This window comes from Coregonus clupeaformis, chromosome 19, assembly GCF_020615455.1.
Source record: "Coregonus clupeaformis isolate EN_2021a chromosome 19, ASM2061545v1, whole genome shotgun sequence".
NCBI lineage: Eukaryota > Metazoa > Chordata > Actinopteri > Salmoniformes > Salmonidae > Coregonus > Coregonus clupeaformis.
In genome coordinates this window covers 16,641,289-16,658,563 of record NC_059210.1, presented here as the reverse complement: position 1 = coordinate 16,658,563, position 17,275 = coordinate 16,641,289, and the positions used below count along the sequence as shown (strand labels likewise).

The 17,275-nt window shown below is 42.8% G+C and overlaps 1 protein-coding gene across 2 annotated transcripts in view; it reads left to right on the top strand.

Annotated features, from left to right (window-relative positions):
* abtb2b (ankyrin repeat and BTB (POZ) domain containing 2b) overlaps nucleotides 1-17,275 on the top strand; it is a 147,068-nt gene that overhangs the window by 74,487 nt on the left and 55,306 nt on the right. For both annotated transcript variants that reach the window (XM_041837619.2, XM_041837618.2), the window contains exon 2: nucleotides 15,644-15,811. In XM_041837619.2, the coding sequence (XP_041693553.2) occupies nucleotides 15,644-15,811 (168 nt within the window). The remainder of the gene's footprint in view (nucleotides 1-15,643; nucleotides 15,812-17,275) is intronic.

Below are 17,275 nucleotides of genomic sequence, written 5' to 3'. Positions count from 1 at the left end.
ATTTTCAGCTTGGGAAATTCCAGAAAATGATGTCATGGCTTTAGGGATGTAGCTCAGTTGGTAGAGCATGGCGTTTGCAACGCCAGGGTTGTGGGTTCGATTCCCACGGGGGGCCAGTATGAAAAAAATAAATAATGTATGCACTCACTAGCTGTAAGTCGCTCTGGATAAGAGCATCTGCTAAATGACTAAAATGTAAAATGTTTAGAAACTTCTGATAGGCTAATTGACATCATTTGAGTCAATTGGAGGTGTACCTGTGGATGTATTTCAAGGCCTACCTTCAAACTCAGAGAATCTTTGCTTGACATCATGGGAAAATCAGCCAAGACCTCAGAAAAAAAATTGTAGACCTCCACAAGTCTGGTTTATCCTTGGGAGCAATTTCCAAATGCCTGAAGGTACCAAGTTCATCTGTACAAACAATAGTACGCAAGTAAGTCGCTCTGGATAAGAGCGTCTGCTAAATGACGTAAATGTAAGTATAAACACCATGGGACCACGCAGCCGTCATACCGCTCAGGAAGGAGACGCGTTCTGTCTCCTAGAGATGAATGTACTTTGGTGCGAAAAGTGCAAATCAATCCCAGAACAACAGCAAAGGACCTTGTGAAGATGCTGGAGGAAACAGGTACAAAAGTATCTATATCCACATTAAAACAAGTCCTATATCGACATAACCTGAAAGGCCGCTCAGCAAAGAAGAAGCCACTGCTCCAAAACCGCCATAAAAAAGCCAGACTACGGTTTGCAACTGCACATGGGGACAAAGATCGTACTTTTTGGAGAAATGTCCTCTGTTCTGATGAAACAAAAATAGAACTGTTTGGCCATAATGACCATTGTTATGTTTGGAGGAAAAAGGGCGGAGCTTGCAAGCCGAAGAACACCATTCCAACCGTGAAGCACGGGGGTGGCAGCATCATGCTGTGGGGGTGCTTTGCTGCAGGAGGGACTGGTGCACTTCACAAAATAGATCGCATCATGAGGAAGGAAAAGTATGTGGATATATTGAAGCAACATCTCAAGACATCAGTCAGGAAGTTAAAGCTTGGTCGCAAATGGGTCTTCCAAATGGACAATGACCCCAAGCATACTTCCAAAGTTGTGGCAAAATGGCTTAAGGACAACAAAGTAAAGGTATTGGAGTGGCCATCACAAAGCCCTGACCTCAATCCTATAGAAAATGTGTGGGCAGAACTGAAAAGGTGTGTGTGAGCACGGAGGCCTACAAACCTGACTCAGTTACACCAGCTCTGTCAGGAAGAATGGACCAAAATTCACCCAACTTATTGTGGGAAGCTTGTGGAAGGCTACCCAAAACGTTTGACCCAAGTTAAACAATTTAAAGGCAATGCTACCAAATACTAATTGAGTCTATGTAAACTTCTGACCCACTGGGAATGTGATGAAAGAAATAAAAGCTGAAATAAATCATTCTCTCTACTATTATTCTGACATTTCACATTCTTAAAATAAAGTGGTGATCCTAACTGACCTAAGACAGGGAATTTTTACTAGGATTAAATCTCAGGAATTGTGAAAAACTGAGTTTAAATGTATTTGGCTAAGGTGTATGTAAACTTCCGACTTACATTTACATTTTAGTCATTTAGCAAACGCTCTTATCCAGAGCGACTAACAGTTAGTGAGTGCATAAATTTTTTAGGTTGTGTCTATATATCTAAAAATACACGTTTAAAAATTTTGACCAATCGACTGGTCGAGATAACAGATGACTTTCGGTCGACTAAGGCCTACTAGCAAGAACAGTGTGCGGGTTTATTTTTTCTTTCAACTTCTAATTGTTACCATGCACCTGCAACAAGACACTGTAGCTCAGATGTGCGAGATTTTTTGAATGTTGAAATGTTGAAAGTAAAACACATTATTACAAACAAGAAACACTTTTCAATGAGAAAACAGAAATCGACTTCGGTAAAAAAAAAAAAAAGACTTCATCAAAAATAGTATAAATGAATAAATGAATAGCTATAAATAAAATGCATACAAAATACAAAAAAACTACCTAATATTGGCCTCTAAAATGGCCAGAAGGCATGCCTCCCTGGTAGTCACTTTCTCTCGCCTCCACCTCTGGACCCTTCTGGGAGGCAGAGGAGGAGATGATGACCGTTGGGGTGATGGAGTGACAGCCCCTGCATCATCTCATCCATCACCACTTACCAAGTACATCACAGCAATAAATGTCAAGATAACATACAGTAGCGTTCCGTGTATTTTTGCTTATGGTTCATCCACTTCTTTTTCACCCATGCAAGTAACAGCTGCACCTCCAGTTCATACTCCTTCAGATAGATACTGAAAAGACATACAGTGGGGAAAAAATTGTATTTAGTCAGCCACCAATTGTGCAAGTTCTCTCACTTGATGAGAGAGGCCTGTAATTTTCATCATAGATACACGTCAACTATGACAGACAAATTGAGGAAAAAAATTCCAGAAAATCACATTGTAGGATTTTTAATGAATTTATTTGCAAATTATGGTGGAAAATAAGTATTTGGTCACCTACAAACAAGCAAGATTTCTGGCTCTCACAGACCTGTAACTTCTTCTTTAAGATGCTCCTCTGTCCTCCACTCGTTACCTGTATTAATGGCACCTGTTTGAACTTGTTATCAGTATAAAAGACACCTGTCCACAACCTCAAACAGTCACACTCCAAACTCCACTATGGCCAAGACCAAAGAGCTGTCAAAGGACACCAGAAACAAAATTGTAGACCTGCACCAGGCTGGGAAGACTGAATCTGCAATAGGTAAGCAGCTTGGTTTGAAGAAATCAACTGTGGGAGCAATTATTAGGAAATGGAAGACATACAAGACCACTGATAATCTCCCTCGATCTGGGGCTCCACGCAAGATCTCACCCCGTGGTGTCAAAATGATCACAAGAACGGTGAGCAAAAATCCCAGAACCACACGGGGGGACCTAGTGAATGACCTGCAGAGAGCTGGGACCAAAGTAACAAAGCCTACCATCAGTAACACACTACGCCGCCAGGGACTCAAATCCTGCAGTGCCAGACGTCTCCCCCTGCTTAAGCTAGTACATGTCCAGGCCCGTCTGAAGTTTGCTAGAGTGCATTTGGATGATCCAGAAGAGGATTGGGAGAATGTCATATGGTCAGATGAAACCAAAATATAAATTTTTGGTAAAAACTCAACTCGTCGTGTTTGGAGGACAAAGAATGCTGATTTGCATCCAAAGAACACCATACCTACTGTGAAGCATGGGGGTGGAAACATCATGCTTTGGGGCTGTTTTTCTGCGAAGTGACCAGGACGACTGATCCGTGTAAAGGAAAGAATGAATGGGGCCATGTATCATGAGATTTTGAGTGAAAACCTCCTTCCATCAGCAAGGGCATTGAAGATGAAACGTGGCTGGGTCTTTCAGCATGACAATGATCCCAAACACACCGCCCGGGCAACGAAGGAGTGGCTTCGTAAGAAGCATTTCAAGGTCCTGGAGTGGCCTAGCCAGTCTCCAGATCTCAACCCCATAGAAAATCTTTGGAGGGAGTTGAAAGTCTGTGTTGCCCAGCGACAGTCCCAAAACATCACTGCTCTAGAGGAGATCTGCATGGAGGAATGGGCCAAAATACCAGCAACAGTGTGTGAAAACCTTGTGAAGACTTACAGAAAACGTTTGACCTGTGTCATTGCCAACAAAGGGTATATATCAAAGTATTGAGAAACTTTTGTTATTGACCAAATACTTATTTTCCACCATATTTTGCAAATAAATTCATAAAAATTCCTACAATGTGATTTTCTGGATTTTTTTTTCTCATTTTGTCTGTCATAGTTGACGTGTACCTATGATGAAAATTACAGGCCTCTCTCATCTTTTTAAGTGGGAGAACTTGCACAATTGGTGGCTAACTAAATACCTTTTTTCCCCACTGTAAGAGGAAGTACAACATTAACCAAAACATGAGCAAAGTAGAGTTGTGTGAACTGTCTGTAGATAGCTAGACTGCCACATACTTTATCAAATTGGAGTGCCAAGGTGAAACAGTAACGAGTGCAGTTTACCATTTACCTTCACCATAACAGGTTATGTGCAATGAAACTAGCTAGACCCATTCAGGTTGTAACCGTTCAGGTACAATCAGTTCAACACAGATAAACCGATGTGAGAAATCAGGAGAACTAGAACAAAAGATACGTTTTGGGACCAGGAAAATAGGAATGTAGCCTACCGGGCTAACGTTAGCTGTAACTAGTGGCAAGAGAGCTAACTATGGCCACATGACTTACTGAAACCTTTTTTTGCGTCATTTCTTCTGCCATGTTTGCCACTGAATTAAATGCCTGGTATTGTCATCAGACCCTTTAACAGTTTGAACACAAGCCTTGGTATTTATTTATTATTGTATTTATTGGTGGTCCTCTGTAGCTCAATTGGTAGAGCATGGCACTTGTAATGCCAGGGTAGTGTAATCCCCGTGACCACCCATACGTAAAAATTTATGCAAACATGACTGTAAGTCGATTTGGATAAAAGCGTCTGCTAAATGGCATATTATTATTATTTATTTACAACGAGTAGCTAGCTAGCTAACTAGGCTAATGTTAAATATGAAGTCACTCAACAGCAAGCAAGTAACCCTGTAGCTAACGTTACTATTCGAACAGATATAACTTCTAGTCCTACTAAAGGATGTAGCTAGCTAAAGGCACAGCAGGCAGAAGGCTGCAGATCTGTTTTCAAAGACGTTCTGAAGAAATAGTGGTGATTTATTTTAAGGAGAACAATAACTAGCTAGCTACTTACATTTGAACACCACCGCAGAAGGTTCGCTATTTGCCATCTTCCAAGTTGTTTACTTGAAGAGGTCTAGCTATCAAAACTCGCAGCCCCCCTCTTCCAATGTATTGTGACTGTTAAATTCGTGAAAAGTGTGTAGTAATCACGCATATCATGTGAATTAGGCCTCATGTCAAATCATTGTCAAAAGCGCAATATAAATATGCTAATAAGCACAAACGAAAATAAACTCATTGCAAAGACAATCCAGCTCATAAAGTTATACATATATAGGTAGGAGCTACCAAATGTCATTTTGGTGAGGTTAGACATTTACAAGTGAATGGGAACGTGAGACATTGTGCAAATGAACAAAGTTTTGACGCATGCTTGTCTGAAGGAAGATCAGTACTGGCTCTGTGTGGAGTCTGGAGTCACTAGGACACCGGGCCTGCCTGCTCTGCTCGGAGAAGAGGTGGGAGGAGCAGACGGGCCGAGAATGGAGAAGAGAAAAAACGCAATGAAATCAAGATAGCAGTAGCAGCTGTACAGATAACTCATCCAAAGCGCTTTGCTTTTTCATTGTAAGCTCATTTACTTGTGTGGCTGCCAGCCAAATAGCATTGCACTTCTGTTATCATCTGATGAAAATGAAGCTATTTTCTGCTGAATGTGTTGCACTAATATATTTTCTGTTAGGGAAGAAATTATTGCACACACCTGATCACCCTATTGAAGCAAAAAAATCACTGTTGACTTTCAATATAAAACGCAGGTGAAATGGTTTAAAACACAGATTTTTGTATTGTCTTCGTTTTGAAAACGCAGATTTCACCTGCTCCCACTTTCTCCCATTGTGGTATTTACAAACAAACACATGACTGGCTCAACTGTTTTGGGGAACTACAGTACGTTTCATCATGTAAAATAATGTGACAGGGGAAATGAAGAACGTGATCTGCTTCATCTCGTAACGTATTGCACAAGTTGACTGCAGGTATTTATTTAAAAAGTAATTACAAATCTTATAATGTATTGGAAAAACTTCAAATAATTATTTTTAAAGTAACTCTAATGCTATAAAAGGTTGGAGACCCCTGTGTTAAATTGTCCTCTGTCACTCTGGACCTTTCTAAATGCCCTTTTGTAGAGATCTTAGGCAGGGACAGGGTGTTTGTGTGTGTGTGTGCATTCTTTAGTGAATACGTGTGTGGGATCCAAAGGAAGGGGTGATAGACTCACAATATCAGTCCAATGAAACATTGTATCATTGTGTGGTTCTCCAGCTTCTGCAGGGGGAGAGACCCAGCCTCATGGCCCAGAAATCCGAGCTCTTTCTGGAGAGGGGAAGTGGCTTTGAAGCCTCGGCTCCCTGTTTTATCTAATCCCTGTGCACTGTGATGAATGAAGAGGTTGTTAGGTTGTTATGGGGGCGAGGCAGGTGTCCACTCCAGTGTGTGTGTGTGTGTTTGAGAACCCCTGTTAGGCATTTGTCCTTAGGGGTTGTGATACTGTGATACTCACGCCTACGGACATAGGTGGGAACAAACCACACAGACACAGACACACACACACACATACATACATACACACTCTCTACTGTAGACACAACAGTTCAGCAAACACAGACCAATTAGTCTCCAGGAATGTGTTTTTATCAGGGCTGGGGCTGAGAGGTGATGGGAACAGAGATCCAGACTGTTTCCAGTTCACTTAAAAAAAAAAAAAACCTCCCTCACCCTCAAACAATGGTAAGACAGATAAAACTGGAGGGACTTTTTACAACACTGTCTTCAGTGTTCTGACCTATTGTGATGTCATTGATTAGAGTTTTCTGACCCGTTTTGATGTAAATTATAATGGTTAGAAAGATGAACAAGATGGCCTCCTGTAGCTCAGTTGGTAGAGCATGGCGCTTGCAACGCCAGGGTTGTGGGTTCGATTCCCACGGGGGGCCAGTATGGAAAATATATGCACTCACTAACTGTAAGTCGCTCTGGATAAGAGCGTCTGCTAAATGACAAAAAAACAAACAGGAGATTATAATGTTGTTCTTTCCCCTCAAACTACACTGAACAAAAATATAATTTCAAAGGTTTTTTGTGTTACAGCTCATATAAGGAAATCAGTCAATTGAAATAAATTCATTAGGCCCTAATCTATGGATTTCACATGACTGGGAATACAGATATGCATATCTTGGTCACAGAAACCTTTTTTTTTTTTTAAGTAGGGGCATGAATCAGAAAACAAGTCAGTATCTGGTGTGACCACCATTTGCCTCATGCAGTGCGACACATCTCCTTCGCATAGAGTTGCTCAGGCTGTTGATTGTGGCCTGTGGAATGTTGTCCCACTCCTCTTGAATGGCTGTGCGAAGTTTCTGGATATTGGTGGGAACTGGAACACGCTGTCGTACACGTCGATCCAGAGCATCCCAAACATGCTCAATGGGTGACATGTCTGGTGAGTATGCAGGCCATGGAAAAACTGGGACATTTTCAGCTTCCAGGAAATATGTACAGATCCTTGCGACATGGGGCTGTGCATTATCATGCTGAAACATGAGGTGATGGTGGCGGATGAATAGCACGACAATGGGCTTCAGGATATCGTTATGGTATCTCTGTGCATTCAAATTGTCATCGATAAAATGCAATTGTGTTCGTGGTCTGTAATTTATGCCTGCCAATACCATAACCCCAACGCCACCATGGGGCATTCTGTTCACAAAGTTGACATCAGCAAACCACTCGCCCACACGATGCCATACACATGCTGTCTGCCATCTGCTCGGTACAGCTGAAACCTGGATTCATCCGTGAAGAGCACACTTGTCCAGCATGCCAGTGGCCATCAAAGGTGAGCATTTGCCCACTGAAGTCGGTTACGACGCCGAACTGCAGACAGGTCAAGACCCTGGTGAGGACAACGAGCACGCAGATCAGACAGATGAGCATTCCTGAGACGGTTTCTGACAGTTTGTGCAGACATTCTTCGGTTGTGCAAACCCACAGTTTCATCAGCTGTCCGGGTGGCTGGTCTCAGATGATCCCACAGGTGAAGAAGCCGGATGTGGAGGTCCTGTGCTGGTTACATGTGGTCTGTGGTTGTGAGACCGGTTGGACGTACTGCCAAATTCTCGAAAATGACGTTGGAGGTGGCTTATGGTATAGAAATTAACATTCAATTATCTGGAACAGCTCTGGTGGAAATTCCTGCAGTCAGCATGCCAATTGCACACTCCCTCAAAACTTGAGACTTCTGTGGCATTGTGTTGTGTGACAAAACGGCACATTTTAGAGTGGCCTTTTATTGTCCCCAGCACAAGGTGCACCAGTATAATTATCATGCTGTTTAATCAGCTTCTTGATATGCCACACCTGTCATGTGGATTAGCTAACAGGGATGTATACAAATTTGTGCACAACATTTGAGAGAAATGATTTTTGTGCGTATTGAACATTTGTGTGATCTTTTATTTCAGCTCATGAAACATGGGACCTACACTTGACATGTTTTGCTTATATGTTTGTTCAGTATTTATCTCAAGATTCTTGTAATTGGGGGCACTTGTCTCCATCCATATTTCCTGGTCTCTTATGACATCATCTCTGTATCTCATCCAGCCTCCAAAGAATACCTCTGCACTCTAAACTTTACCCTCTAGCCAAGCTCCCCTCCCAGCTTTGTACAGAGTTGCAGAAGTTTTGGGGACTGGATTTGTGGAGTTGTCTCAGGCACTGCGGTGATGTTTAGCTGTGATTTGTAGCTATGATCCCCACATGACGTTTGCAGGTTAACCTCAATGTGTGGCCACAATGGCAGCTGGAGCACAAAGTGATACACAACCTCCCCCCTCTCCTCCCCCCGTCTCCAATAGTCCCCCAGCATATTCTACATATTCTTCATCCAGTAATCATTGCATGCAGCCTGACGCACACATACACATACACACACACACACACACACACACACACACACACACACACAAACATATACACACACAGACTCCCTATTTCTTCCCCACCCCCTCTCGGTCCCAGTGTGAAATGGTCCATGTCGTGATGATGATGGTAGTGGTGGTGGTGGTATTGGGGATACGGTCTAGCTCGGCAGGGATGACGCAGGCTGGGGTTCAGTGGTGAAGGCGACCAGGGGTGGGATGTGGGAAAGGCCAGGAGTGTGTGTGTGTGTGTGTGTGTGTGTGTGCAGTGCACATATGAGTGTATACATAGGTTTGTATGCATGTGTGTGTGTGTGGGCCCTCTCCCTGTGTGAACACACACACTCCTCCTTTTTCCTATATGGACCAAATCCCAGAGAGGTCACACTTTAGGTCAAGTATGCATCACTGCAGTCCAGTCCCATGTGTTAACTCACATTACTTCGGTATTACAATAAATATTCGAGAGAAAGAGAGAGAGCTTAAGAAAGAACAAAAGAACGTCCCTGAGCCGGTGACTATATTAAGATTGTTAAAAATAGGGCACATCTACATTGTGATTATTTAGGATATTTTCAGCGAGCCAAAGAAAGGAAACGTCTACAATGTTATTCCTCTGGAGAGGATTCAATAAAGAAGAATAAGAAAAGGAATTGTCAACAATGTGCTTTATCTGGACAGATATGGCACTGTATTTTAAGAACACAACATTTTGTTTGAGCCCAAGACATCACAGTGAGCTTTGAAGCCAGAACAGTCCCAAAGTGTCAAGTTTAAAATAAAAATACTTTAAACACTGTCAGAAGTGAATGTTATGTGAACGTTAAGTGACAGTATCACTGAACAATCATGAGCAGCAATCTTACAGTTTGTGAATAGGATCTCAAATACGCCTACTAATTGCATGGTATAGTATGTACTGTAAGATCTGTTGTGAGACCTGAGTGACATCAATATGAGTCATATAGTGTGAAGAGTGAGAATAATTTTGTTCACACTAGCGAGATGTCTCCTTTAAGAATGGATGTCACACCTCATCAGATTTGTCTGTCACGTGAAGAAGACCAGATAAAGCTAAGCAGTAGAAGTTGTCACCTAGGCATAGATCCAGGATCAGCTTACACTCTCCCAATCCTAACCTTAACCATTAGTGGTCTAAAACGCAAAATTGACCTTAGATCACCAATACCATAGTAGTTGCCTAAACAGCACCAACCAATCTATGTCCAGGCAGGCTAACGTCATCCTTATCTTGAAGCTATCGTAAAAAGAAGCCAATGACTGAATCCTATAAGTATTTAAGACTGTCCGTCACCTCTCCTCCTCTGTTTCTGAGGCCACCACAGAATACCGTCTCTACAGACACACATAGGACAGATCAAAACCTAATAACTGAAAGGTCTTTAGACAGTAGTGTGGCTGTGCACCATTCATCCATTTAATGAGTTTTTACCCTCGCTATCTCTCTGAGAGCTGCATGAGAAGTCAAGCCACGGGAGGGAGAGAGAGGTCTATTAGAGGAAGTATAGCTATATATGCATATATACACACACACACATAAACACATGCAAGCGAACGGACACACACACACAGGTCTATTAAAGTGATTCCAGCTCTATAGGGTTCAGCCATGCTAACGTTAACAGGCATTGTAACGGATGAGTCTCTGAGCTCTGGGCTCGGCTGATTTAAGGCTCGTTATCTGGGCTTAATTAAACTGCCTGGATTGACAGGTTGAAGTGAGCTGAGCTTTGTGTGTGTGTGTCTGCGTGTGAGCTGGCATGCATGCATGCATGTGTTTGTGTAGTAGAGAACATGCTGTCCAGTGTCTGTCCTTTGAACAGCCTAGAACACTGCTAGAGGCAGCTGTTTCCATTGTGTGTGTGTGTGTGTGTGAGAGAGAGAGAGAGAGAGAGAGAGAGAGAGAGAGAGAGAGAGAGAGAGAGAGAGAGAGAGAGAGAGAGAGAGAGAGAGAGAGAGAGAGAGGAGAGAGAGGAGGAGAGAGAGAGAGAGAGAGAGAGAGAGAGAGAGAGAGAGAGAGAGAGAGAGAGAGAGAGAGAGAGAGAGAGAGAGAGAGAGAGAGAGAGAGAGAGAGAGAGAGAGAGAGAGAGGGAGAGAGAGAGAGAGAGAGAGAGAGAGAGAGAGAGAGAGAGAGAGAGAGAGAGAGAGAGAGAGAGAGAGAGAGAGAGAGAGAGAGAGAGAGAGAGAGAGAGAGAGAGAGAGAGAGAGAGAGAGCTCTGCCTGATAAGGTCTGCTGGGTGTGTCAGAAATATTTTTGCTATTTTCACAGCCGGAATTACGAGTGCAATAGCTAGCGATGGAGCTAAAGGGCCTGGTTTTGATGAATAAAGAAGTTGTAGGTGTGATGAGGGCTTGGCCACTCACTGGCCAATCAACGTGTTCTATGGCTTAATACTGCATGCATTTTTCTCAAGTTTTGTAGGTTTTTGACGGTCTTTGCATTGTCATCAACTCCAATTTGGCTGGGAGCACGGAATAGTCTCGTCCTGGTCCATTGTGGATTGATACTACAGTTTATTAAATAGAATAGGCTACAGTAATGAGTAATAGCAATAGTAAAAAATAAAACATACAGTGTTTGCTCAATAGCCTATGTTTGGAGTGTTGGCAGTCAACGGTGTAATTGGCTTCAACAAGCATCACACTTCTCCTAAAATAAAATAAAATACTAGGCTCCCGTAAATTGTGTTGTATGTGTGAGGCACATTCTCAATAAGCGAAATATAGCTTAGGCCTGCCGTTGAAACTGCATTATAGGACTGAATAATGAAAACACTTTTGGAGGAGTACGTCTTTGGTAAACGGATGAGAGGCGCTCTTTGGAGATGGTGATTGATACTTGAACAAGTGAAATGAAGTGTACAGGTAGGCATATGGATGTTTTAGGATGGGCAGTATATTTTCAATTCAAGGCACTCTGATGAATAAACCATTTAAACACATTTTATGGATAGGCTACTTTGCAAGGCCAGGATAAAAAAAGACAAGACACATTGCTGTTGAACCAGCCTTAGTAGCCTAGGGTAAGGGTAGCCTATGGAGTGCTTGATATGAAATGGAAAACAGAATGGGGTCTGAATTATGATGTCATAAATCGCTTCTCCCATTCCATGACGCTGTGTACACACGTAGGCCTCAAAATCTGCCGTTGATATGGCATTATATGAGGACTGAATCGTTTGGAGGAGCGTGTCTTTGGTAATCAGACCAGGGGCGCTCTTTGAAAATGGGATTGGATAGCCCACTTTACCAAGCGAAATTAAGTATGTAGGTATGGGAGTTGTGAATAATGAAAAAGCATGAGGGCAAAAACCTCTCAGTAGATATTCAAATAACCCCTTTATTCATAGGCTACTTGGCTAATTGCCAGCATAAAAAGACACACCTATGTGATGCTGCTAAACCAGCCTTGATAAAGGGTAGGCTATGCTTGGTTTTTAATTAAAATAAATGAAATTAGCTACAATAGTTTTTTCATGTTTCTAAATACGAGATTCACCAGCACAAAAGGCACATCTCTCTTCCATTGGCACTGTGCGTCATGACTGGACAGGCTGCGCTTCCGCACTCAAAAGCCATGCCATTATCAACTGTTACTGTTAAGACCTGCTTTTTGTAGGTCTTAAAACTTCCCTTTAGTGCTGCATGAAATGGTCACTTTTGCGCTTGTTTTTAAGGACAACTCAAATATTGCCACCCCACCCACTTCAGCTCAAGCGAGCTGATGTTAGACAGGTAAATTGCCGAACCTGCCATTAGGGCTGAAAAATGCCAGAGCGCTAGTTTTTACATGACGAAATTGCGAACTAACATGCGTTTGACACTTGCACCTCCTTAGCGGCAACCGAAATAGAGCCCCTGTGTGTGTGATTGGACGCTTGCCGGTGTACGTGCGAGTATATTTGGGAACATGCGTGTGTGTGTGCGCGCGTGTAAATGACAGCACTGTGCCATATTCGATAGAGCCTTCTTCTCCCTGGGTCATAAACGCAGCATTATAAATGTAAATCATGTTGGCTTTCGGAACCCCGTAAAGGGAGTGTTTACAGTAAGCAAGCGTTTAGCCCCTCTCCCTCATATTTACGACTCAGGAACCCGTTTGCGGACATGGCAGTATTTCCTCTCAGTGGTTTAACTGGGCATTTTAAATATTCCACTTTCTCTCCTCCTATAAGCAGATTTCATGTCCTGATGATTGACTCAAGAGTATTGGTCTGCGTCCCAAATGGCTTCTTATTCCCTACATAGTGTATTACTTTTGACAAGATCACTATGGGCCCTGGTCAAAAGGGGACTCCAAAATTAGTGCTCTACATAGGTGGCATTTGGGACAGATCCTTGGTTCCTCTCGTAGAAGCAGCAGGAAAGAAAAATAGAAAAGGACATCAGCTTTAGAAGGATTCAGGAGTTTTTTTATCAGGATCAGCAGGTTTTTCCAAACATCCTTCACCGACGTGCCTTCCAATATTCCAGGGTGACTGGCCAGCGTTCCGCATGCATGCCGGAAGCACATGGGAATGTCGTTTTGGAAATGGGAGCCCATCCGAATCCTCCTTTGGTCCTCCTGAGAAAGAGAGAGGGATGAGGAGGATATCTTTTATTTCTGCTCGGGGCTGCGTTCATAAATCACAAACCTGCACTGATCATCTTTTCGTTCGGTCCTTCTCTTTTCCTTCGTTAGCCATCCCTCGCTCCTCTCGTTTCCTCTGGGCTTGCTCTGGTGCCAAAGTAAAGGTTTTTCCCTGGGGCTCTGAGAAAAGAGGTACAACACACACAGAGACAGGTCCAAGAGCCATAGAGTTGGACAAACTCACAGCCATAAATAATAGAGCCAGCCCCCTTTCTCAAACTGGACATTGAGGTCTGTAGAACCTTTAGGTTGTGTTCATTAGGGCCGGCAACGGAAACTGAAAAAAAAAAAAAGTGTATTTCTTATTAGTCAAGTCCAGGTAGTCCCTCCATGTTTCAGTCCGTTTTGTTTCATTTAGTGGCTAATGAACACGACCAAAGTCAGTGGAACCTCTGGCCAATCAGTGTCATTCATTGTATTTGAGTACCACTGCAGAAGAGTCTAATCGCATCATGAATGCTTTTGCTCTGGCAATGAGCAGGTTAAAGCTAGCAGCCATCATAGCAATTGCCTAAGCAGTCACAGGTCCTGGAACCGATCCTGGATCGAACTCAAACTGATGAACCTAGAAAAGCAGTTACAAGACAGTGGATCTTTGCAGGCAGGAGGACAATGTGTTCAATTTTACCCATCACTTTTCTTTGTCACTCCTCCTCAAGTTTGCAATCAGCCAGTGGGAGCCAGGTAGTGAAAGACCAGGGCTGTGTCCCCAATGGCACACCATTCCATATGTAATGCACTACTTTTGACCAGGGCGAATATGGAATAAAGGGTACCATTTGGGAATAAGGGTGACATTTCAATATTATGCAACCAGGATATTATCTTTTCAACCAGGATTAGCTTGACGTCTTTCACTGTCATGTAGAATAAAATGAATTCTATGGGGTAAGGGTTATGTAATGACTTCACTCGATCATAACAACTGCTTCGTTGACATGTGGTGAGAAGATTGAATTGAAGGAGGGGACGAGGAATGTTCTCTTTCTCTTTTCTCTCTCTCTCTCTCTCGCTCTCTCTCGCTCTCTCTCTCTCTCTCTCTCTCTCTCTCTCTCTCTCTCTCTCTCTCTCTCTCTCTCTCACCCAGTTAGTCAGTAAACTCTTAGTGGGTGTGGCTGGGATGCTCTCACTTCTTTGACTAAACAAGTGGTTACATACTCAGGAAGTGTTGCATTTCCATGACAACTATGCTTTCCTCCCCTTCTTAATTGTGCTGATGGTGAGCGCACTCTCTTTCTCTCTCTCACACACACACACACACCAGAGTGGATGTGGTCCCTAGAGGGTCATTGTTAGGAGGAAATGCCAGTCATGTCCCGTAAAGACCCCAGCTATCTCAGGCAGTGAAGGCAGTGTGTGTATGTGCATGAGCGTGTGTACAATTCATGTGTGAGCAGGTGCATGTGCCAGTGTGTGTGCACTAGGAACATAATGGCAGGATAGGGGTTGTTAAAGTTTAGGTCAGGTGGTCTCTAAACCCGCACCCTACCACTGTGTAACCCCGCTGAGGGACTGTGGGTAGCTGACACTGAGTGGTGACAATGTTCTGTAATTATATTTCTATGGGCCTAAGATGCTAATGAATAAATATATAACTACTGTCTTAAGCTACCCTCTCTTACGTAAAGGATTCAGAATTCACACATCGGTATGAAATGACGGGCAATATAAGATATGACCAAGCTTTCCATAAAAACAATGTTTTTTCCAGATAAACTTCCTTCGACAGTCACTAACACAACTACCAAAGCTTGTTTTACTGCTGGTATTCCCCTGTATGCCCATTGCCTCATCTTTTCTTTAAAGTTCAGTATTTCACATGGCATTCATCCAAAATGGCATCCTATTCCCTATATCGTGCACTACTTTTGAGCAGGGCCCATGAAACTGCCAAAGGACTTGGAGCAAGTTTCGTCAGAACTGATTTGCCAATGCCTATTTTATTACATATGTAATTCAATCCTGCTCTGTGCATGGCAGTATTTGAGAGTAGGATTCAATTGAAAAAGATGACTGAGTTTGTGTGTGTATGCCTGTGTTAGTGTATTTATCTGTTCACCTGGTTTTTGCAGTTAGCTCTGCTTATTATTTCTGGATGTGTCCAGCCAGGGCAGGCCTCACGTTCATGTGTTTATTTATCTTCTGCGGTTTGGGCTGTACAGTAGCGTTACAGGACCTCGTATATCGCCCAGTTTCAGCAGATGACACTTGATTGATTTGTGATCCATTGGTGATTTAAACACATCCCTCTTTCTCTTCCTCCATAGGGGTGCTGTCCCTCCCTGCCCACTTCAGTCCCTACACAGAGGGCCAGGGGCAGCAGGGGCAGGGCCAGGCTGGGGTGGAGAGCAGAGAGGACGCCTACGCCCAACTGGAGCTCCGCACCCTGGAACAGTCCCTCCTGGCCACCTGCGTTGGCAGCATCTCCGAGCTCAGTAAGTGTGGGGAAAGAAGGGTGTGTGTGTGTGTGTGTGTGTGTGTGTGTGTGTGTGTGTGTGTGTGTGTGTGTGTGTGTGTGTGTGTGTTTAATTTCCTTCTATTCACGTGATGAGATTTCTTTGAAGTTTTATACAATGTTAAAACTCTTTGGGAAACTATAAGTACTTTATTTTTTCCGAAAAAATGATCTATCAGGGAATATAGCTCTCTCCAAAGCAAAAAAAAATGCTTTATTAAATGATTCGGACACTTAAGACGGAACACTCAAACATCAAGTAGATAAAATAAACGAATAATATAAATCACACTTTTATTTGGATAAATCCTTAACATTCCTAACATTTGCTTAACATTCCCTCTTCCTGCCGTTAGCTCTAACTCGGGAGGACAATAACCAGATATGGGCATTCCTTGTGCCAGATCAACTGTTATTTTAGCCATTCAACGTGTGGGAAACGGAGAACAGTGATACTATAGACACATTTATCACTGACTCTAGATTAGCCCCATCATATCTCTGTACAGAGGAAGCAGTCTACTGTACATGGTTAGTCTCCACAGATGGTGTGGTTTAAAGGCTTTCTTGTCATGAGGAATGAAATGGAAGGGATACAGTAGGCTTGGGCGGTGTACCGTATATATCGTATACCGGGGTATTTGAAGAAAGCCACGGGATGGTTTTTCAATACGGTCAATACCTTCAAAACTATTTATTTTAAGTTTTTAAATAAATGTGAATATTTGTACCTATTTTTGAAGTTAATACCTGCAGTCGACTTGTGCAATACGTTACGAGATAAAGCAGATTGCGTTCTTCATTTCAGCTGTCTCATTATTTTACATTATGAAGCTTTCCATAGTTCCCCAGAAAGGTTGAGCCAGTCACGTGTTTGTTTGTAAATAGCACAATTGGAGAAAGTGCGAGCTTCTATACTATAGCGTTCTATACTGTATCTATCGGCGAGTCACTGTTGTGCGGCGCACATGAGGTGATGAAGTCACACTTGTAAGCAATTCACTACTAAATGTTTGCCATCAGATATCTGATAATGGCTTTCCGCCAGAAGTCAAAGAGCTCTAGATGAGTTATCTGTACATTTGCCATTTTTTTCCATGTGCTTCCTACTAGCATTTCTTTCCTCCCCCGTTCTTCTCCCCTCTGCTCTGTGTACACATGCTGATCTTCCTTCAGAAAAGCATGCATCACAACCATGTTCATTTGCACAATTTGTCTCGTTCACTTCTCTCTTGTAAATGTCCACGCTAACCGAAAATGACATTTGGTAGCTGCTAGCTATGCTTGTATAAGTTCATGAGCTGGATTTTCCTGTCTTTGCAATTAGTTTATGGTTTTAGCATTTAGCTGTGATTTCGCTATTAGTTTGTCCTAATTTTGTTAGCATTCTGGTAATATAGACCCCATGGGATTTTCTTGCGTTTTTAGCGCCCCCTTGTGTGCT